Source organism: Notechis scutatus, unplaced genomic scaffold (genome assembly GCF_049901735.1).
Source record: "Notechis scutatus isolate UNSWTSFEM ecotype Mainland unplaced genomic scaffold, rNotScu1.2 NSCUSCF50, whole genome shotgun sequence".
In the NCBI taxonomy this organism is placed as follows: Eukaryota; Metazoa; Chordata; class Lepidosauria; order Squamata; family Elapidae; genus Notechis; species Notechis scutatus.
Window position 1 is genome coordinate 74,290 of NW_028263160.1, and position 23,387 is coordinate 97,676.

Sequence of the window (23,387 nt, forward strand, 5' to 3'; positions counted from 1 at the left end):
TGAGCAGCCCTGGGACATCTGCCTGCCTGCCCGCCCTCCCAGATTACATTTTCTTACTTCTCCCAGCGGATGCGCCTCTTCCAGCCCAGCCTGGCCCAGCCAGCCAGCAGGGGAGTGGGCGGATGTCCTGGGGCTTCTAGCCCCCCTTGTCGCGATAAGCCTGCAGGAGACCCTCAGGCCAGCTGAGCCGGGAGCCGCCATTCCCAGGCTTCTACACTCCCGTGCTTGGTCGACGCCTCTTCACCTTGCCTGAAGCAGCTGGCCCTGCCCCTCACCCTCTCCTCCCTCACCTGGCCTGAGAAGGTAAGGGGGACGGTGGGGGATAGCGAAGAGGCCAGGTCCCTATCTTCCCCTCTCTCTTCCCTACTCTCTGTGTCTGTGTGTGTGTGTGTGAGAGAGAGAGAGGCAGAGAGAGAGGGGGGGGGGCAAGAGAAGAAAGAAAGAAAGAAAGAGCAAGAAAGAAAGAGGGAGAGAAAGAGAGAAAGAAAGAGAGGGAGAATGGAGAAAGTGAATGAGATATATGGATGGATAGATAAATACATGGAAGGAGGGAGGGAGGGAGAGAGAGAAAAAGGAGAGGAAGTTAGGACACAAACCCTGGCTTCAGAAGACTCTTTGAAGCAACACAACAATCTAGGGCTTACATGCAACGAATCTTGGAGGTCATCTAGTGCAGGGGTCCCCAACCACCGGGCCGCGGACCGGTACCGGGCCGTGGAGCACTCTTTACCGGGCCGCAAAGAAAAAAAAATTAAAAAAAATGGCGGCTTTCTTCGCCTTCGGTGAATGCTGCTGGGATCGGGGATCAAGGACACAAATGAAAGAAGGGAGGGAGGAAGCAACCGAAGCCTGTCCTGCCCTCTGGCTCAGCTCTCTCAGTCGCTTCTCGCTCCTCCACCAGCCCAGGAAGAAACTGCTTCAAAGAAGCCGGGGGCTTTTCCTGTCGCCGCAGCTTCCCGAAGCGCCCGTTTCACCCCCACCCCACCCGCCCGCCCGCCGCGGTTCAATCCACAGTGCTCCGTTCTGCCTGCCTGCCTGTCTGGTTGTTTGGGAGCAGCTTCGCTGAGAATAATAACTATTCGCCTCTTTTTATCAGCCGAAGCTGCTCCGAAACGAAGAAGGCAGGCAGGCAGGCAGGTAGAACGGAGCACTGTGGATTGAACCGCGAGCGGGCGGGCGGGCGGGTGGGGTGAAACGGGCGCTCGGGAAGCTGTGGTGACAGGAAAAGCCACCCCCGGCTTCTTGGGCTGCTGGAGGAGCGATAGAGTGACTGAGAGAGGAACGAGGAAGACACCTGAGGGAGGGAGGGAGGGAGACACCTGAGGGATGGGGCTGAGGGAGGCAGGGCCGAGGCGCTCCCTGAACTTGGTGGTTTGCTGGCAGACGTTTTATTACCCGACTAGGTAACAACATCAGATGTTACCTAGTCAGGTAATGAAACGTCTGCAAGCAAACTACCAAACTCGGATTCTCTCCTCCCCCCCGCCCGGTCCTTGAAAAAATGTTTCTGCTTGAAACCGGTCCCTGGTACAAAAAAGGTTGGGGACCACTGATCTAGTCCAACCCCCTGCTCCAGCAGGAGATCCTTACAGAATCAAAGAATAGCAGGGTTAGAAAGCTCTGTGTGTTTGTGTTTGAGTGTGTGTGTGTGTGCATGTGTGTTTGTGTGTTTGTGTTTATGGTTGTCAAAACTCCAAAACCAGGTCAAGGAGCACTGGGGAGATCAGTCATAAATTAGAACACTTGCTAAGCAACCAGCCATTAAGCGAGGACCACTTGTATTTGGTTTGCCAGTCACATGGCCCCCTGGCCAAGCCCACTGAGTCACGAGGCCACAAAGCCCCACCCATCTGGTCATGTGACCACCAAGCCACACCCACAAATTCTAGCCATGCCCACAGAACCAGTAGTAAAAAAATTTGAATCCCACCAGTGAGTTCACAGCCTGCTATGCGGCATCTCCTAACAGGACTCAGGGATTCACTTTGTGACGCCTCTCCTAATAAAATATCTGGGAAATACGGAACTCTTTTACGTGCAAGTGCAGTTATCAGATCAGTAGGAAGGAGTTTCTCTGAATGGGGCCAAATTCTGTTCTGCTGTAATGCAAAATGATGTATTTATTTATTTAGGACATTTATGTTGCCACATATTCGCACATGACTCAGCATTAGGCAGACTTTAACTGCCCATTGACTGTCATTTATTTTTATTTTTCTCCATTGTTATTATTATTTATTGTAATGCTGGTCTCTGACTGTACTAAAAGTGCACTGGATGAAGGAGGAAGCTGTGTTGGAGACATTTGCCATCTTGAGTTATGTGTAAATAAATACATGTTTAAGAAAACAATCTCAAAATCGTACTTGACTGCAACCTGAAACTGAGTCTTGAGAGAAGACAAGGAGGAGATTATGAGAGCAGCTTCTCCAACTTACAAAATCTCTCCGTTGGACAAGGGAGGATTCAAGACTCTTCCAATGACTGAAAGAGGTGTTGGGAGTAGTTAAAACCCTCCCCTCCCCTAGGAAAATGAAATATTTTAGGATATACTAAAAAGGGAGAATCTATTTCTCTAAAAAGAAAAGTAGAAACTCAGAGAGCCTGAAACTCAGCCCCCCCCCACTTGCTAATGGATCATTAGTCTGGCCTAGGCCAGTTTATTTTACATAACAAAGATCTACTCCAGGTAAAGCTATATAGGAATTGCCCAAAGCCATCACCATCATCCAGCAAAGGCTCAACCAAGCCTGGGACTCAGGACAGCCTACAGAGTTGCCCCTGCATGGCCCCATGGGAGCCTGACAACCGATCAGAATACAAGCTCAAATTCAAATCCCAACAGAGGGCATAAAACAGTTGCACTCTCAGCATCTCAGCCCTTCTTTCCTCAACCAAGGCATGTGCTCCTGTCCACCATTAAACCATCTTCCGAGCAGTCACCATGTTTCCAGCGTCTTTCTTCCCCACTTGGAACTGAACCCAGAAGGAGATTAATTCCAACGGAGGCTAGACAGAAACTTTAGATCTGCTCCCTGTTATTCCGGAGCGTCAGACAGGAGCAATTAGATGGTGCAAATCTCTTGACCTTTTGCAGCACAAGAAGGTTGAGATGTTCCCCTCCTTCTCCTCTGCTTTCCTTCTCGAAAGTATCTCAGATTAATGGATCCCTATCGGGACCCCTCCATACCTGCCACGGCTGCAGCCTCGGAGCCCCCAATCTCTTTTCTCCCCCCTTCCTTCCCCTCTTCGATCTGGAGGAATAAGCGGCATTCATGGCCTGTGACAGAGTCTGAATGAAACTGTACCATTGATATTCAGTTATAAACCGTTTCCTGTTCCTTTTCCCCTGGGTCTCCAGTGGGGCTTTCTGGGTGCATCTTCTGCGGCCTTTGACAGAAAAGACGTGCTTGGGAAGGGAGCAGCGAAAATAATGATCTTGAAACGGATCTTCCACAAAGAAATGGGGTTCAAAGGCAGCATCTCTTGGCCTTTTTTTTGACAGATAACCAAAATTTGAAATACTATGGATATATTTGAGAAATATGTGCTTCTTTATTGTATACACTGCAAAGTTTGTGAGGATCCAGACTTTCCCTTCAATGGGTCCTGGCAAATACATAAGTGCTTCATGGAAACGAAAAATTCTGTTCCAGATGGGAATAAATTCCACAAAGTGAACAAAGACATTGATTTGTCTCCACTTAGAGAGGGCCTCCCTGAGGGGTGCTGTTTGTCCAGTTGTTGTGAATCGTTCTGATATAACCACACAAATTCCACTCCTGACAAGCATCGGAGGGAAAGTCCTCATGAAATTCTCTCCATTCTCTGTGTCTGAAGCAAAGAGACCAATCAGTGTCCATCTGAAATGGAGGAGCAGCTGGACAATTGCTGGGTATTGGAATCCTTCTTTGGGGAGCATCTGGTGGAAAAAAGGGAATCTCCTTTTATCACTCAGAGCCTCTGAAGGAATTAGAGCAGTGATCTGAAAAAGTAATGAAGAATGCTGTGTTATAATGTGGTCCAGATCAACTCCAAAATATTAGTTATTGACAAACCCAATTTTGTTTTGATGAATATATAAGAATAGTTTGTTACTTAGTCATGGTTTAAAATATTTAAGACAGAATATTAACAAGATTGTCTATAAAAATGGAACGCAAAATCATATTAAACAAAAAAAAAAAAAACAATAAAAATGCAATGTAAATATTCTGTGTCACCCATACAATTCCAACAATTAGATTCAAATTAGCAGATGTTAGATAAAATGCCTCTATCTAAGATATAGGGCTGTATTATATGCTATTTTTGAGTACCAAAACCTCTTTCTCAGCTTCTATATCCCAAATTCTTTGTGAAGCAATTTTTCAGCTTTTCTCTAGATGTACAAGAGACTAAGAGACCACAACTGCTAACAGAAATTGACAGTTGTACAATCCAATAAGTGTTTAATTGAAATTTTGTCTGTTTTGGGACTATATGTCTGTTTCATCACTTTAATTTTAACCCAATAATTATATACCCTGAATTTATACAAAGCAGAAATTGTGTAAAGTAACAATTATCTATGAGGGCAGGAGCTGAACTCCTTTTATCCATCCCAAAGATACTCTTCTTGGTCTGAATATTTTGATACATAGACAGGACTATTGCCAACTTGATTCCAATTGGATAAGGCAGATATTATTGATATGTGAAAATGAACATGCTAATGGAGGACCTCAAAACCTGGATAGTTTTTCAATAGTAGAATATTCAATAGAATACCCTCTAGGGACCTTATGGCTCTTCAGGCCTTTAGTCTATAAACATCGTTGATATGTTCCCTAATATTCTGAAAAGCTGCTCTTGAATTCTATGAAGATATTGGATCTGTTGTTCATCCCCACCACCCCACTCACCTTACCAGATAGAGAAAAACACACAAACCTGTGGGACTTTGTAGGTGCCTACAAACATTGACATCTGGATGGAGATGTCCCTTCCTGCTGCATCAATCAGAGCCAGGATGTTCTCCTTCCTCCCACAGCCATAGTTGGGGACATTGGCTTCTCCAGTGGAGAGCATGTCCAGCAAGGCATCTGAAGTGCGGAACGTGCTTCCATAGTTGTCATGGATGTTGTAACCAAGTGTGAGATTGTGCAGGAGATGGGAATTCTTGCTGACCATTTGAATACCAAAAATTGAACTTAGGGTATTTGTTAGAGCAGAACTCTTCCTATTGAAAAACAATATTCATGTTATTATATTCAATAGCAACAAATGTTTTTAAAATATATAATCCTTCACAAACCTACTAAGTCTTAGGCCAACATTGATCCAAATCGAATGATCAATTATGCAAATGAGAGAGGCAACAACATTTGTTTCAGTCACTGTTAGGTATAACATTGATACCAAATATGGTTTGGGTGAATAAATATATAAAACTTAGATATCATGGTTTAAGTGCTTATCACTTTAAGCACAATGCTGCAGGCAATTAGCCGATTAAGGGTGCGGTTAGAAGTTACAATATAAGGAAGCATTAGAAGCTGGAAATCTTACTGTGACTAACTGTGTCTTACTGCGACTAACTGTGTCTTGCTGCGACTAACTGTGTCTTACTGTGACTGTAACTGTGCCTGTGACTGAGATGTTCCTGTCTGCTATTGTTTACTGATTTACTGCGTAATTCTACTGTTCTACTGTTTGAACTTCTTGCTGAATATCCAGCGTTTGTTTCTCTGGAGAGAGGCACCGGAGGAGGAGAAGATATCTTTATCGGCTGATAAAGATATTGCAAGGACTCTTAACTTGGACTGTAATAGTGAGTCTTACTGGATGGAAATATAGTGAATGACTAATGGACTGAATGACAATGCTTAAACTCTAACTGGATTAAAAACTATTTAAACTACAAACAATGTTTGTGTTCAGTGTGTGTATACTCTGGGGCCCTTCCACTCTCGTTTGGCTGCCTGGCTTGACTACTGCTGCAATACTCTGCTAGGGGTTAATCCCCAAAAACTAACATTGGTTATGGGCCCAGCAGCATAGTCTAACTAACCAGGATATAGCAGAGAGAGTTGGTGTGAGTTGCACATTACTGTAAAAACAAACTGTTTTAATTAGTTTAAAATAGTCAAAATATCTGAAGAGTAATGGCACAAGTAAATTTGTCACAACTGTCCATGATATCCAGGCTGGATGGAACAAACTATGTTTCATGGTCAATGAAATGTAGTTTACTTCTACGCAGAGAAGGTTTGTGGGACATTATAGCAAACCCACCAGATGTGAGTAGCTGGGATCCTAGATTAAACAGATTCAATTAAATTAAACAGATTCAATAGCTGAACAGGATGAGGAAGATGAACAGGTAGTAGTTCAACAAAGTCCTCCTGTAAGCCCTGTAATTCCCAGAAGAACTACACGTGTATCTAGACCGCCTGATAGGTACCAGGCTAACACAGTGTGCCAGATTAATCAAGTTCCTAATTCTGTTGAAGAAATTAAAAAGTATCCTACTAAGGAAAAAGAAAGTTGGTATGCAGCAATGAATAAGGAACTGAATTCATTAAGAGATATGAAAGTGTATGAAAATGCCAAATTACCTGTAGGAAAGAAATCCATTGGCTGCAAATGGATATTTAAGGTAAAAACAGATAAAGATGGTAATTTAATCCATAAGGCAAGGTTAGTAGCCCAAGGTTTTAGGCAGAATGCTAATGACTACGATGAGGTGTTTGCAACTAGTCTTAAGGCAGCAACCTTGAGGGCAGCTTTAGTGTGGGCAGCTAGCAAAAACTATATAGTTAACCATCTAGATGTGGAAACTGCTTACTTGCACGCCCCATTAAAACATACTATTTATATGAAAAAACCTGTTGGTATTAAAAGTGAAAATAAGGATAATAATCATTGTTGGTTGTTAAAGAAAAGCCTCTATGGTCTTAAACAATCAGGCTATGAATGGAACCAGTATATTGTAAAGGAACTAAACAATATAGGATTTAAAGCTGGTTTAGCCGATCCATGTCTGTTTAAGAGGGAGACAAATGGGAAAGTATCATTATTATTACTATTCACAGATGACATTGCATTGATAACTGAAACTAATGATGAAGCAAATAAAATAATAGCATCATTAGGAAAGAGAATAAAGATCAAGCAATTAGGGGAGATAAAGAAGTATCTCGGTTTGAATATAAAGAAAACACGGAAAGGTTTTAAGATATCTCAGGAAGATAAGATAAGCAAATTGCTAAAAGATTACAAGATGGAGCTTTGTAAGCCAGCTAAGACTCCAATGAGTCAGGAGTTTAGCAACACTGATGAACAAAGCCCGGAGTTTGATAAGGTGATTTATCAATCTTTAATTGGTAGTTTGAGTTATATTAGTAATTGGTCTAGACCAGATATTTCGTACTGCGTGAATCAGTTGGCTAGATTCAATTCTGCACCATGTGAAAGACACTGGATTGCAGCTAAGAGGATATTAAGATATCTTAAAAAGACAATGAATTATTCATTGTATTTAGAACCAAAGGGTGATTTAATTCTGAGTGCTTATGCAGATGCTAGCTTTGCATCAGAAAGAGACACTAGAAAGTCGACTTCAGGAACAGCCATAATGCTGGGTAAGACATTAATAGGCTGGAAGTCAATAAGACAACAGTATATAAGTTTGTCTACTATGGAGGCAGAATTCTCCTGTTTATCTCTGTTATGTACAGAATTAATAATGTATAAACAAATGTTAATTGATATAGGTATAACTGTGGATTATCCTATAATTATACATGAAGATAATCAGGCAGCAATTCAAATGGCCACAAATATTGCAGTAAAAACAAGGAGCAAGCATACAGATCTAAGATACCTAAACGTGAGACAATCTGTAAGAAGTAAGATGATTCAGCTAGAGTACTGTATGTCGGAGGACAATTTAGCTGATAATTTTACTAAAGCCCAAGGTGCCAGTAAGCACCAGGAGAGTTGTGAAAATTATGGGGTTAGATTGTAAAGGTATTATATATTTATTTCACCCAAAAGGGGAGTATGTTAGGTATAACATTGATACCAAATATGGTTTGGGTGAATAAATATATAAAACTTAGATATCATGGTTTAAGTGCTTATCACTTTAAGCACAATGCTGCAGGCAATTAGCCGATTAAGGGTGCGGTTAGAAGTTACAATATAAGGAAGCATTAGAAGCTGGAAATCTTACTGTGACTAACTGTGTCTTACTGCGACTAACTGTGTCTTGCTGCGACTAACTGTGTCTTACTGTGACTGTAACTGTGCCTGTGACTGAGATGTTCCTGTCTGCTATTGTTTACTGATTTACTGCGTAATTCTACTGTTCTACTGTTTGAACTTCTTGCTGAATATCCAGCGTTTGTTTCTCTGGAGAGAGGCACCGGAGGAGGAGAAGATATCTTTATCGGCTGATAAAGATATTGCAAGGACTCTTAACTTGGACTGTAATAGTGAGTCTTACTGGATGGAAATATAGTGAATGACTAATGGACTGAATGACAATGCTTAAACTCTAACTGGATTAAAAACTATTTAAACTACAAACAATGTTTGTGTTCAGTGTGTGTATACTCTGGGGCCCTTCCACTCTCGTTTGGCTGCCTGGCTTGACTACTGCTGCAATACTCTGCTAGGGGTTAATCCCCAAACCCTAACAGTCACTACTTAAACAAAGGTCATTATTCAAGTGATGAATTCAGGAATGAACTGAGAAAGGAAAATCATCTGGATTTCATTCAGGTTTTTTAAAAACTCCATCTTTGGATTTTACTCTCTTCCACAAAGTAAGGCAAAAAAGGGAAGCCATGGAAATCAAAATCATTCAGGAAATTAGACAGGTCCTGAGGTACAAAAATAAGTGAAATACGAAGAAAACGAGAGTGTTAGAATTGCACATGGAGGGAGTGCAACTCCATCACCCTGCATGACTTACGAAGAATAAGGTATAGGAGGGCTGTTGAAAGGACACATTATAGGCGACACATATATTTCAGTTGTGATCACATCAATGAGATGGTCTCCAGGCCTGTAAAAGCTCCATGGATTGTACCCATCCTGGTGCTCCAAACTCAATGGGCATTTCCTTCTCAGCTTCCCACAGATTGATGGGGACACCAGCAGCAGCAGAAGCAGAAGGTCCATCATTCATGGCATTAATCAATCCACTTCCTGTTTCTAACACAAACAACAGGAACCATTGGAAAAATGCAAAGACTCTGAGAAGTGCCAGTGGCTTTCCTGATTTAAACAGAGAACCACTCAGTTTCATCTGCAAAGGAGAGAAAGGTGCAATCAAGAGCAGAGCCTGCACCTGTCCCAAAATTTGGTCCCAGAGAGCTTCACCAAGGAATTTATCCTTTTCTGATATAAGATCCTTTTCATGTGGCTTCAATCTGATGTCTACATCGAAGTCTAAAACTGGAGATATAGCATCACAGGTCTCAAAGGCCCAGATGGTCATAATTACAGTGAGAAGCAACTTCTCCTCTTGGGATCCTGAACTTTTTCCGGGCTCCATCTGCAGAGGAGAGGCTGGAATAAACCATGTTAGTAAAAATTACAGATATACCCCTGGGGTCACTGTTTTGTTGTGGTTGTGGTCCTTCCTCGCAGTCAGGGCAAGTCCAGAAAGTGATTCTGGGGAAGAGAATTCAGCACCCAGGGAATTGACTTCTGCTGTCCTTCAACATGGCCTCTTGTCTCCAAAGATTGCTGGGGAAGGTCACCCAGAGCAATGGAGTTTGGTGCCACTTCTAAGTTAATACCATTTAACTGTAGTGTTGCCTGTCTTCTAATGACAATCGGCACCCTTGAACTCTGCCCAAGGTTAAGAGTAGACCCTGTTTGGAATTCTGTTTTATGTCATAATCCCATATATTGATCTTAATTGCAGCCGGTTTTAAAATTGCTTGTACCTGAAATGAAATTTCATTTCCCATCTTTTCTAGCAATATTAATTTTGAGATTAAAGCTCATTACGAAGCAGGAAAGTGACAACTTGTGGACTAGATCGTTGGGTAAATAGGGAGAAAATAATAGAATGGGTGGAATTTTTTATTTTTATTTTCTTGTCATTCCTGTGTTATCTTACCATGTTCCTATAATACACCAAGATTCTTTTTATTTTGATTTTTCTTAGTTTTTTTAAATAAAGAATGGACTGTAAGTTCTGCAGGTGCTATCTATCTATCTATCTATCTATCTATCTATCTATCTATCTATCTATCTGTCTATCTACCCATCCATATCTATCTATCTATCTATCTATCGGCCGGTTGAAACGGACTTGGGGCAAGCACCCACGCACACTCCCCTCGCCGGGAGGCCGCTTCTATCAGCCGATCAAAGTGGCCGGTGACTGCCCTTGGGGAGCTTCCATAGGTCACCTGGAAAACCAAGGCATATACGAAGTCCCCTGTGCATCATGCCCAGCCACATACATTGGACAGACCAATAGAAGAATAAGTACCCGCCTGGATGAACACAAAAATGCAGTCAAAAAGCTGGAACACACTTCCTCACTAGTCCAACACATGGAAGCCACAGGTCATAGAATCAACTTCAATGGCACCAAAACCCTAGCCACTATAGAAAATCCCAGCCACAGAATCATCAGAGAAGCCATAGAGATTGAAAAAAGACCAGAAAGCATGAATAGAAGAGATGATTCCACCAGGCTGTCAATCATTTGGAAGCCTGCACTCACAAACAAAAAAATCTCCACACTACAAGCCAGGCAAACACCTGGGCACAAACAGATCCCCCCTGATACCTCCAGCTCAAACACACCCCAACCAGGCACCCAGATGAAACCCAGCTTCCTAACTAATGATAGCCGTCCATTTACCCGAAGCCAAGCTGCACTAAAGGCCTCCAATAAAGTAACACAATGCTGCCAGCCAATCAAGATACAAAAAGAGCCAAAAAACAGACAGAAGATATCAGAGACACCAATCAAGCAGAACACAGCAAACTCCGAGACCAATAAACACAGACCAAGACTCCCAACCAATCAGGATGAAGAAAAAAACATTCTGGCACAGCAATAGGCTGCCCCAAATTTAAATCTGAAACCACTGTAAAAGTCTGACCCACAGACGGACACAATACAGAAGCCTGATGATGGCAGATGAGATTCTGCTGAAACGTTGCTACAACTTTAAAAGAACAACTACAATGACGTGGGAAAATACCAACCAAGCCGAATATATATATATATATATATATATATATATATATATATATATATATATATATATATATATATATATATATATATATATATATATATGTGGATCTTTGGTTATTCGGGTTTTCTCCCGCGTAAGATTGGAAGTATCTAGGCAACGTTTCGATGAAGTCTCATTCATCATCTTCAGGCTTCTGTCTTCAGCTCTGTGCTTCTCAGAGTGATGTGAGCTTGCAGCTGCTTCTTCCTTTTAACTGCTAGTGGGGTGTGACTTGATTGGGTGGGGGCTTGGCTATGTTCTGATTGGGTGGGGGTGTGTTCTCATTGGTTGGGGGTTTGGCTGTGTTCTGATTGGTTGGGGGGTTGGCCATGTTCTGATTGGCTGGAGGTGTGTTCTGTTCAGGTGGGGGGCTTGGTTGTGCTCAGGTTGGTCTTAGTTACTGGGGGATTTGAGCTGGTGAGCTGTGATCTTGCTGTTTGGCTTCGAGTTCGTGGTCGTGCTGCATCTTCATGGTGGGGGTCAGTTCGCTTCATGTATGGCTCAGAGGGGTTTGAAGTGGGTAGTGATGCAGCTGCAGTGCGGCTTCTGGTCTGTGGTCGTGTCTCATCTTCTGTGTGGGTGTGAGTCTGCTTTTTACGTGGAAGTGTGGTGGTGGCTTCTTGTGTGGCCCTCATGGGTGTGGGTCTGGTGTCATTCATCATGTTAGGCACTCGTCTGTTCATGAGGGCGGGTTTCCAAATGGCTGGTAAGCTGGAGGTGTCATCTCTTTTATTCATGCTGTGTGGGCGTTTTTCTATCTCTATGGCTTCTCTGATTATTCTGTTGTTGAAGTGTTCGGTTTTGGCGATAGTTCTGGTATTTTTAAAGTCAATCTCATGTCCTGTGGCTTTGAGGTGTTGGACCAGGGAAGAGGTCGGTTCTTCTTTTTGATTGAGTTCTTATGTTCATCAACGCGTGCACTTATTCTTCTGTTAGTTTGTCCAATGTATGTGGTGGGACAGGCGGTGCAAGGGATTTCGTATACTCCTTGGTTTTCTAACTCAATTTTGTCTTTAGGGTTTCTTAGGATGGTGGATATTTTTCTGTTTGTGCAGAATGCTGTTTTAATGTTGTGTTTTTGGAGGATCTTGCTGATTTTGTCTGTAGTGCCTTTTATATATGGGAGGAGGGCTTTGCCGTTCTCTTGTTCTCTGTCTTGGATTTTGGTTGGGGTTTCTTTTTGGATTAGGTGGGTGATCTTCTTTCTTTGGAATCCATTGGCTGTTAGTACGTTGGTGAGAGTGTTTAGTTCGGTTTTTAGGTGTTGTTCATCAGCTAAGCATTTTGTTCTGGAGATGAGTGTCTCAGCTACGGAATTGATCTGTGCTGGGTGGTGGTGTGAGAGTGCATGTAGATAGCAGTTTGTATGTGTTTTCTTCTGGTAGATGGTGTGTCCTAGGGAGCCATTGGGTTTTTTGTATACCAAGACATCTAGGAAGGGAATTTGATTGTTAGCTTCTGTTTCCATGGTGAATTGTATTTTGGGGTGTAGGCTGTTGAGGTGTGTGAGGAAGTTGTTCAGTTTTTCTTTCCCGTGTGGCCAGATTATGAAGGTGTCATCTATGTATCTGAGCCAGAGTTTGGGTTTGTGATCATATTTTTCTAGAGCTTGTGTTTCAAAGTGTTCCATGTAGAGGTTTGCGATGACAGGTGAGAGGGGTGATCCCATGGGTGCTCCTTCTATTTGTTTGTATTTTTGTCCGTTGTAGGTGAAGTATGTATTGGATAGACAGTGGTTGGTCAGATCTAGGATGTGCTGGGGGGGGGGTTGTATTTGTTTTGGATGGCTGTCAAGGCTTCTTTTATTGGCACTTGGGTGAAGAGGGATATGACATCGAAGCTCACTAGTAGGTCGCTGGGTTGTAAGTTTTGTTTCTTTATGATCTCGATGAACTGGAATGAGTTTCTTACATGTGAGTTGATGGATTCTGCATAGGGCTGTAGTTGTTTGGCGAGAAATTTGGCTAGGTTTTGTAGAGGTGAGCCTATGGAGCTGACTATTAGTCTAAGTGGAGTTCCTTCTTTGTGTATCTTGGGGAGACCATAAAGCTTAGGGCATCTGGATGATTTCTTTCTGGGTATGATTCTTTGCTGGATTTCTTCACTGATGGGGGAGGCTTTTATTTTGGATCTGGTGGTTTTTTCTAGGTAGGTGGTGGGGTCTGTCTTTAGGGGTTTGTATGTGGGGTCTAGGAGTAGGTTGGTTAACTTGGTTTGGTAGTCAGATGTGTTCATAACCACTGTCGCGTTGCCCTTGTCTGCTGGTAGGATGATTATGCTGGTGTCTTCTTTCAGGTTACGTAGTGCAGTTTGTTCTTCTTTGGATAAGTTGATTTTGGGTGGTTTGCTAGTGCAAAGGATGTTGGTGATTTCGAGTCTGATTCTATTAGCATCATGCGGAGTTGAAACCAGCCTGACCAAAACCAACCCTGATACATACATACATACATGTGATATATAGTAGTTAGATTGTTATTAATGTAAAATGTGATAATTAAAAATGACTGTACTATGGTAAAACTTTATAATGATTTAAAGGGAATAAATTGGGGGAGTGTATAAGGCAAAAGGGTGGCAAGCTCGAATTGACAATTAAAGGGGACATCTGGATTATTAGAATTAGGATGGAACCTATTGAACAATGAATGGAATAATAGTATGTGATGAAATTGCAAATGTGACAGATAAAAGTAAATATATGTACTGAATATAGAAATGAAATAAGAACCTTAGATAATACTGTAAAACAAGATATGAGAATATTTAAAGAAAAATGAAATAAGTTATGATATGAATTGGAATTGGATAAGTGTAATGAATATAAGAATATTTGAGAATATTTAAAGGAAAATGGAATAAGTAATAATACGATATGAAATTGAACACGAAAGATGAATATGTAACTATGGTCATTTTGTATTGAAATGTAAAAACCTGGAACCACGCTGTTCACCAAGAGATGTTTTTTTTTAAATATAAAAATAAAAAAAATATTAAAACAAAAGAAAGGGAGGCAGGGGAACATGGGATATGGGTTTCTGCATCCCCAGGTCTCAAAGAAGGAGGTTGAAAGAGGATTTTGCATGTCTGTTTTCCATCTGCAACACGAAGCTCCTGAGCTCCCCTTCCCTCCCTCCCTTCCCCACATGGGGTGAGAGGCTGCCTTGATTTCTCCATCTCTTTTCACTTGGTTGTCTCTGACTTCTCCCTCTCTGTGCATGTGTTTGTTTTTGGGTGTGATTTTTTTCAACTATGCAAAGTTCTGATAACTAGTTTTTCATTAAAGTTCATTTTATTCTTGGAATCTGGCCACACTATTACATCAACCCCTTTGTGAAGGTGTCACTGAGCATCTGTTTTCAAAATAAAGAAAATGTTGCTTCCATTTCACACCTGTGACATGCTCAGACATTAACTGTCTCCCGGGATTGTCTCTTTAACCACGATGCCAACAAATGTCACACTTCTTTTTGTCTTCATCCACAGGTGCCGTGTATTCCCTCTGGGGCCAATTTCAAGACTGAAGCTCCCAAACCTCTCCATTCCAGATGACGGATTTAATTCAATCTCTGCCCCTGTCATTATGAACCACATAGGGATTATTTCCCTTTCATTTCCCTGCAGAGAAAGGCCCAACAAACTCTGAGTGCAAGAACCAGCTGACTTATCCAGGGATCCCTCCTGAGAGGGAGAATTATGATCAAAGTTTCGGCTCTGCTCTGTGGCCGAATCCTCCCGGGAGACTCTGGGCAGAGACAGGGAGTCTGTGGCAGCTTCTCTCTTCTCCCCTGGATGGAAACTTTCCCTGCTGGAGAACTTGGCTTCAGGCAAAAGTTTCATTGAACAATTTGAGAACTTTGAACTTCTCTCCTCCTTAAAGATCAGGGCTGCCTGGATCCCTTCCCAGCAAAGTTTGCTCCCCTGGGGAAAAGAAGGGCAAATGGAGCCCCCAAGAAGCCCCTTTTCCATCTCTGCTTCCTTACAATTCAAGGGCTGAAAGTTTCTCCTCCCCCCACAAGTCCCCTCTTTATGCCCAGGAGGGTTGGGGGTCCTGGCTGTGGTTGGGCAACTCCTTTCCCCCTCTTCCCATTGGGGCGATGGCTGGGCAAACCACCTTTGGGGTCCCTGCAGAGGCAGAAGAGGGAGGCCGCTGGGCAGCCCAACTAGGTTGGTTAGCATTAAAGTTGGACTGCTCAATTTGTGGTCTGTGTGTGTGTGTGTATGAATGCTTCATTGGCCAAGTGTGACTGGACACACAAGGAATCTGTCTTGGTGCAAATGCTCTCAGTGTCCATAAAAGAAAAGATACTTTCATCAAGAAGCATCAGATACAACACTTAATGATATAGTCAAAGGGTACACAAAGCAATCAAATCATACTAGGAAATAGTCAGTAAAGATCATAAGGATACAAGCAACAAGGTGACAGTCATACAGTTACAAGTGTGTGTGTGTGTGTGAGAGAGAGAGAGAGAGAGAGAAGTCCAACCGCCAATAGACATTCGACACATCCTATAGAGCAGTGGTTCCCAAACTTTTTCGGTCCACTGCCCCCTTGGTGCTACAAACTCATCCTCAGTGCCGCCCACCCAGGGGTGGAATTCAAATTTCTGTGGGTGTGGCCTAATTTGAGGGTGTGGTTTGCTGGTCACATGACTGGGTGGGCATGGCTTGCTGGTCATGTGACTGGGTGGGCATGGCCAGGTGACTGGCAAACCAAATACAAGTGGTCCTCACTTAAAGACCGGTTGTTTAGCAAGTGTTCTAATTTATGACTGGCCTCCCCAGAGCTACTTGACCAGTTTTTGGAGTTTTGACAGCTTTAGATCAGGGGTGTAAATCCCACCCCTGCCTGTGTTGGATCAGATCTCTCTCTCTCTCTCTCCACCAACGCCAGAAAGCCACCATCAGTCAAAATTCATATAGTGGCCCACGGGATTTAAAATTATGAGTTTCGTGGTCCCTGAGGTCCAAAAGTTTGGTGACCCCTGATCCAAAGGAATGAGCCTGAGAGAGGAAAAGAGAGAGAGAGAAGAAAGAAAGGAAGAGAGGAAGAAAATAAAGAGAAAAGGGAAAGAAAGAAAAAGGGACAAAGAAAGAGGGGGGGGGATGGAAGGAAGGGACAGAAAGAAAAAGAAATAAAGAAGGATGGAGGGAGGGAGGAGAAAGATAATGGAGATATCTACTCTAGTCCAATCTCCAGCAGGGTTAGAAGGAAGTGTGTGTGTGTGTGTGTGTGTGTGTGTGTGTGTGTGTGTGTGTGTGTGTGTGTGTTCTCCTTGTAATTTACCAGTACATTTTGGTTTTGCCTTCTTCAGAATTGGCACTGTAATACATTGGGGAAAAGGAATTTTTAGGGCAGAGATCTGGTCCAAAGGATCCTGTTTAAAGCCTCAGCAAAATGTGAGAGTTTCCTGATAGTCTTGACCCTGTTTCGTCCACCAAACCTTTAATAGAAGGCAAAGAGGTTTCAATGTGGAAAAGGGCCTCAGTCTAAACTAGGCCTCATTTCCATCTGATGCATCAGGTCTCTCTCTCTCTCTCTCCCTCCCTCCTTCCCTCCCTCCCTCTCAGACTGGCTTTGCTCTACTTTCCCGATGTGCCTGCGGGGCCGGCGCTTCGAACATGGATGGATGGATGGAGAGAGAGAGAGACAGACAGACAGAGAGGTAGGCAGGTAGGCAGGCAGGCAGGCAAACAGACAGACCTTTTGGATGGATGGATGGACGGACGGATGGACAGACAGACAGAATGCGACAGCGGTGGCACTTTGGGAAAGCGGTGGCAGCGGCTTTTTCCAACGTGCTGCCGCATTTGAGGCACCGGTTCTGGAGCATTACTACAGTCAATGGGTGAACCTGCAGGGCCGGCCGGTGCCTCGAACGCCCCCCTGCCGCCTCTTAGCGTCCCCAAGGGAGAGGGGGGCTAAGAGGCGGCGGGGTGGCATTCGAGGTGCTGGCCAGCCCTGCAGTTTCACCCATTGACTAGCACCGCTTCGGAGCCGGCGCCTCCAATGTGGAAGCGGTGGCACGTTCCATGCCCCCACGGCCGCGTTGGATGCGCCGCACCCTGCCGCCTCTTAGCACCCTTCTGCTGGCCCCCTTGGGGATGCTAAGAGATGGCAGGGGGGCGTTCATGGCGCCGGCCCTGCAGGCTCACCCATTGACTGTAGCACCGCTCCGGAGCCAGCGCCTCAATGGGTGAACCTGCAGGGCCAGCTGGCGCCTCAAACACCCCCCCCTGCCGCCTCTTAGTGCCCCTCTGCCAGCCCCCTTGCCTCTTAGCGCCCCCTAACGCATCCCACCGCCCTCCAGGGGGCGGTACCGCCCACTTTGGGAACCACTGCTATAGAGTCCATACAGACAGTATATATTCTATACACCCCAGGATTTCTCCCCTCCCCCCAGGGTGGAATCTTGCCAGGCGTGGGAAAATCCGCCGCTCCTTTCCCACGGGGAGGGGCGCCCTCCCTCCTCTCGCTCTGCCCAAGGGGGAACCCGAAAGGCCCTTTGGTTTCCCCCAGCAGCCTCTAGGACCCCCAAAAAAGCCCCGGCGCTGCCTGAGCCCAAAGTCCCACCATCGCTCCAGGGTCCCCACCCGAGCAGTTCAAGGCGGGAAAGGGGAGGAGCCCAATCCTGGCCCCGCCTCCCCGCAGGGGGGCAGAGCAGAGCCGATTCCCATCGCGCGACCCCGCGCAGAGCCCGGGAAGCCTCACAGCATCGGGCGCAGAGAGCCTGGAGCAACCGCTGGAGGAGGAAGGCGCATGCGCGAGCGACCATTGCCCGTAGCTGCTGGAACGGGAGACAATTCCATCCGTTTTCTAAGGAAGGCCGGAAGCAGGCATTCCTTTCCGCTCTAGGACACAACACTCTGGCCTTAACCCTTGCACTGCCCCTCGCTGTCGCTGGCGGAGATGACACAAACTACCTAACACATGAACCACCCATCATCCACTCCCCGCACCCGTCAGGTCTCAATGCCGCTTGAGCTGTGGCGCCAAGGAGGCGAAATCACGTCTCTCCGGCCTCCGGCTCGCAAGGGGAGCTGCCATGACAGGGGGCGACCACCAGGAGGCTCCTTCCGCAGGCGGCGCAGTCCGGGCAGCCTGCGAGCTTCAGAAGGGAAGTGGGCATGCGCGCCTGCCTCTTGCCCGCTTCTGCTTCTCTCCCTCGCCAGCCTGATGGGAAGGCTCCCGGGGGGGGGGGGGGGAGAGGCGAAGGCTTCATTTCCCCCCACCCTTTGCACCCCGGACCTCCCCCAGCCACACCCGGACCCCAGGAGGTTGCAAATGGGTCTGGTGGGGAGGAGGCCCCCCAGGAAGGGGGTCCCTCCAGAGGGCAGCCTGCAATTGGGGGGGAAGAGGGGCAGCTGCACCGCCCCCCCCAAAAAATACCCTTTAATCTGGAGGGTTTTTCTCCCTAAAGAGATCCCAGATCACTGTGGTCGGCTGGAGAGAGGAAAGGATCTCCCTCAACCACAAGGGAAGCTTCTCCCTGTCTGGAGGGGGGGCTGAAGGGGGGTCCCTGCCATGCCAGCCCCAGGGGGGGGAAAGGGGGGGTCGCAGGGCAGCAGAGGGGGGGGGGAAGTCCCACTGGGAAAGGGGCCTGGGGGGGCTCTGGACAAGCAGCCCCCAGGAAGGAGGAAGCGCCAGTCTGGGGGCCCCCCACTTCAGGGAGGGGGGCTGCCAGGAGGGACCCTGGGAAACGTCGGCTGCCTCCCCTGCCATCTGTGGCCGGACCAGGAGGGGCCCCCCGAGGCTCAGGTGGGGGCGCTGGGGGTCCCTGGAGACGGGAGCTGGGTTTGGGGTGGTGGAGGGGAGGCCTTTGCCCGGCAGAAGAAGGAGGCTCCTTCCTGGGGAGCAGAGCTGCTCAGCCCCCCCCCCCAGCATGTCCTAGGCCTCCCTTCCCCTCTGCTTGGCCCGGATCCCTTCCCTCCTCCCGGCTCAAGACTCAGGGCTGGCAAAAGGGCCGCAGAGGGAGAGGATTCCTTGGCTCCCAGGCCAGGAGAAGGTTGGCATGGGGGGAACACCCCCCCAGGCAAGAGGGACCCTCCACAGCCCCCCCTCCGAACAGCCACACTGTGTATGTGTCTCTCTCTCTCTCTCTCTCTGGGGGATCCAAGTGGGGACCCAGCCCAAGTGAGGAAGGGGGCAAAGTCCCAGGAGGCCCCACCTGCCTCCCTTCGTCCCCTCCTGTCCCAGTCGCACTCTGGGCCTTTGGGCGCCATTGGGGGTCTTTGTGTTCAATGTGGCTGCCCCGTTTGGGAAGGAGGCCTCCGAATGAGCCTCTAGAGGGTCCTCGACTTACGACCACAACGGAGCCCAGGATTTCTTTGGCTAAATAATAGATGGTCTTTAAGTGAGTTTTGCCCCATTTTACGACCTTTCTTCTAGCAGTTCTTAAGCAAATCTGGCTTCCCCACTGACTTTGCTTGCCGGAAGGTCCCCAAAGCCGCCCCCCCATGAGCCCAGGACACTACAACCATCATAAATAGGAGACAGCTGCCCAATCACGTGACCATGAGGGTGCTGCAGTAATTGTAAGCGTGAGGAAGAGCCGAAAGTCCCTTTTTCAGGGCCATTGTGACTTTGAGCGGCCACTAAATGAAGCACTGTGAGTGGAGGCCCACCTGCCGTCTGAGCAGACTCGGCTGTCCTGGCAGCTGCCTCAGCCGAAGACCCAGGATGCTCTCCAAGGGCCGCCCCATGGAGAGAGCGCTGCGGGAGTCCGTCCTGGAGGCGAGCAGGGCGTGAGGGGTCGTGAAGGGAGCCACGTGGCCCAGGAAAGGGGACAGCCCCCAACCACGGCTGCCCCCTGCTCCTCCGGCAGGAGTTGTGGGCCCGGAAGGACCCCCAGATCATGCCCTGGGTGTGGTGGGGGTCTGGGCCAGTGCCCCCCCATCCATCCTCCAAGGGGATTCAGTCCCCAAACCAGACAGGCCCCCCATTCGCTCCTGCCGGGTTCAACCGGAGGTTTTGCCCCCCACCCAAAGCGCTGCGACTCCCCCCCAGCGCCTGGACAAGGACCCTGGTCTCTCCTCCTGGACCGCCATTGTCCCCCAAGAGAGAGGAGCCAAGTGGGGGGGCTCCCAGGAGCAAAGTCCCCCCTTGTGGAGGGGCAGGAACTGGGACGGGGGCCCCAGCTGAGGGAGGGGGAGCTTCCCAGGAGCAGGAGGGGCTTCTGGGGGGCAGGAAAGGCCCCTCCAGGCCGCCCTTCTCTCCCCTCTGCAGACTTTTCCCCCTGAGCCCCGTCTTTCCTGCCCCTCCCTCCTTCCCCGAGTCTGACGGGAGGGGGGCCCACTTGGGGCCAGAGAGAAAGCGGCTCCTCTGCTGACCGACAGGCCCAGCCAGGATGCCTGGAACGGTCTGGACGGAGGCAGGTGGGAAACCCGCTCAGGGTCCCCCCGAGTCCCAGCAGAGGGGAAGAAATCGGGGGGAGGGTCAGAGAGACCCCCAAAGGAGGTGGACGGGTCTCTCCCCCTTGTCTTTCCATGGGAGTTTCTCTATTGGTGTCCAGGAGTGGGTGGGAATTACTCAGAGCCAAACCCTGCCAGGAACTGGACGTCAGCCGGGAGGAGAGGCCCCTCCATCTCAACGGGGACCCCAAAGGCCGGAGGGAAAGCGGCCAGAGAGCCTGGAGGAGGAGCCATTTCAGCCCTCGATGGGAGGGAAGAGGAGATCCCTCCCTTCCCACCAGAGGATCCCCTCGGGAGGCAACCAGGTGATCCCCTGCAGGGTGAGTGGGAAGGTCTCCAGGAGGAGCCCTCCTCTCCTCTCCTCTCCCAGGAAAGAGGCTGCAGGAGGGAGAAACCGTCGCAATGCGAGGACTGGGAAGGAGAGGCTCCCCTGGCTTCCCGGAGGGAGACGCCCTGAAGGGGAGACGTAGAGAGACGCTAATAAAGAGCTGAATTCAACTCCGGTCTTTGAGTCTGCTTTGTCCTGGTGACATAACAGATAGATAGATGGATGGATGGATGGATGGATGGATGGATGGATGGATAGATAGATAGATAGATAGATAGATAGATAGATAGATAGATAGATAGATAGATAGATAGATAGATAGATAGATAGATAGATAGATAGATAGATAGATAGATAGATAGATAGATAGATAGATAGATAGATAGATAGATAGATAGATAGATAGATAGATAGATAGAAAGAAAGAAAGAAAGGGATGGATAGATCGCACCTGCAGAACTTACAGTCCATTCTTTATTTAAAAAACTAAGAAAAATCAAAACATAAAGAATCTTGGTGTATTATAGGAACATGGTAAGATAACACAGGAATGACAAGAAAATAAAAATAAAAAATTCCATCCATTCTATAATTTTCTCCCTATTTACCCAACGATCTAGTCCACAAGTTGTCACTTTCCTGCTTCTTAATGAGCTTTAATCTCAAAATTAATATTGCTAGAAAAGATGGGAAATGAAATTTCATTTCAGGTACAAGCAATTTTAAAACCGGCTGCAATTAAGATCAATATATGGGATTATGACATAAAACAGAATTCCAAACAGGGTCTACTCTTAACCTTGGGCAGAGTTCAAGGGTGCCGATTGTCATTAGAAGACAGGCAACACTACAGTTAAATGGCATTAACTTAGAAGCGGCACCAAACTCCATAGCTCTGGGTGACCTTCCCCAGCAATCTCTGGAGACAAGAGGCCATGTTGAAGGACAGCAGAAGTCAATTCCCTGGGTGCTGAATTCTCTTCCCCAGCATCACTTTCTGGACTTGCCCTGACTGGGAGGAAGGACCACAACCACAACAAAACAGTGACCCCAGGGGTATATCTGTAATTTTTACTAACATGGTTTATTCCAGCCTCTCCTCTGCAGATGGAGCCCAGAAAAAGTTCAGGATCCCAAGAGGAGAAGTTGCTTCTCACTGTAATTATGACCATCTGGGCCTTTGAGACCTGTGATGCTATATCTCCAGTTTTAGACTTCGATGTAGACATCAGATTGAAGCCACATGAAAAGGATCTTATATCAGAAAAGGATAAATTCCTTGGGTGAAGCTCTCTGGGACCAAGTTTTGGGACAGGTACAGGCTCTGCTCTTGATTGCACCTTTCTCTCCTTTGCAGATGAAACTGAGTGATTCTCTGTTTAGATCAGGAAAGCCACTGGCACTTCTCAGAGTCTTTGAATTTTTCCAACTGTTCCTGTTGTTTGTGTTAGAAACAGGAAGTGGATTGATTAATGCCATGAATGATGGACCTCCTGCTTCTGCTGCTGCTGGTGTCCCCATCAGTCTGTGGGAAGCTGAGAAGGAAATGCCCATTGAGTTTGGAGCACCAGGATGGGTACAATCCATGGAGCTTTTACAGGCCTGGAGACCATCTCATTGGTGTGGTCACAACTGAAACATATGTGTCGCCTATAATGTGGCCTTTCAACAGCCCTCCTCCATACCTTCTTCTTCGTAAGTCATGCAGGGTGATGGAGTTGCACTCCCTCCATGTGCAATTCTAACACTCTCCTTCTTTTCTTCTTATTTCACTTATTTTTGTACCTCAGGACCTGTCTAATTTCCTGAATGATTTTGATTTCCATGGCTTCCCTTTTTGCCTTACTTTGTGGAAGAGAGTAAAATCCAAAGATGGAGTTTTTAAAAACCTGAATGAAATCCAGATGATTTTCCTTTCTCAGTTCATTCCTGAGTTCATCACTTGAATAATGACCTTTGTTTAAGTAGTGACTGAAACAATTGTAGTTGCCTCTCTCATTTGCATAATTGATCATTCGATTTGGATCAATGTTGGCCTAAGGCTTAGTAGGTTTGTGAAGGATTATATATTTTAAAAACATTTGTTGTTGCTATTGAATATAATAACATGAATATTGTTTTTCAATAGGAAGAGTTCTGCTCTAACAAATACCCTAAAATCAATTTTTGCTATTCAAATGGTCAGCAAGAATTCCCAGCTCCTGCACAATCTCACACTTGGTTACAACATCCATGACAACTATGGAAGCACCTTCCGCACTTCAGATGCCTTGCTGGACATTCTTTCCACTGGAGAATCCAATGTCCCCAACTACGGCTGTGGGAGGAAGGAGAACCTCCTGGCTCTGATTGATGCAGCTGCCAGGGACATCTCCATCCAGATGTCA

The 23,387-nt window shown here is 46.4% G+C and overlaps 2 protein-coding genes across 19 annotated transcripts in view; one reads left to right on the forward strand and one right to left on the reverse strand.

Annotated features, from left to right (window-relative positions):
* LOC148128483 (vomeronasal type-2 receptor 26-like) overlaps positions 1 to 17,928 on the reverse strand; it is a 67,988-nt gene extending 50,060 nt beyond the window's left edge. For 2 of the 10 annotated variants that reach the window (XM_087949005.1, XM_087949003.1), the window contains exon 1: positions 8,963 to 9,334. In XM_087949005.1, coding sequence (XP_087805131.1) covers positions 8,963 to 9,174 — 212 coding nt within the window. In that variant the 5' untranslated portion in view covers positions 9,175 to 9,334. The other 8 variants (XM_087948985.1, XM_087948984.1, XM_087948986.1 and 5 more) reach the window with 8 other exon arrangements.
* LOC148128484 (vomeronasal type-2 receptor 26-like) overlaps positions 1 to 23,387 on the forward strand; it is a 102,833-nt gene that overhangs the window by 38,274 nt on the left and 41,172 nt on the right. The window lies entirely within an intron of this gene.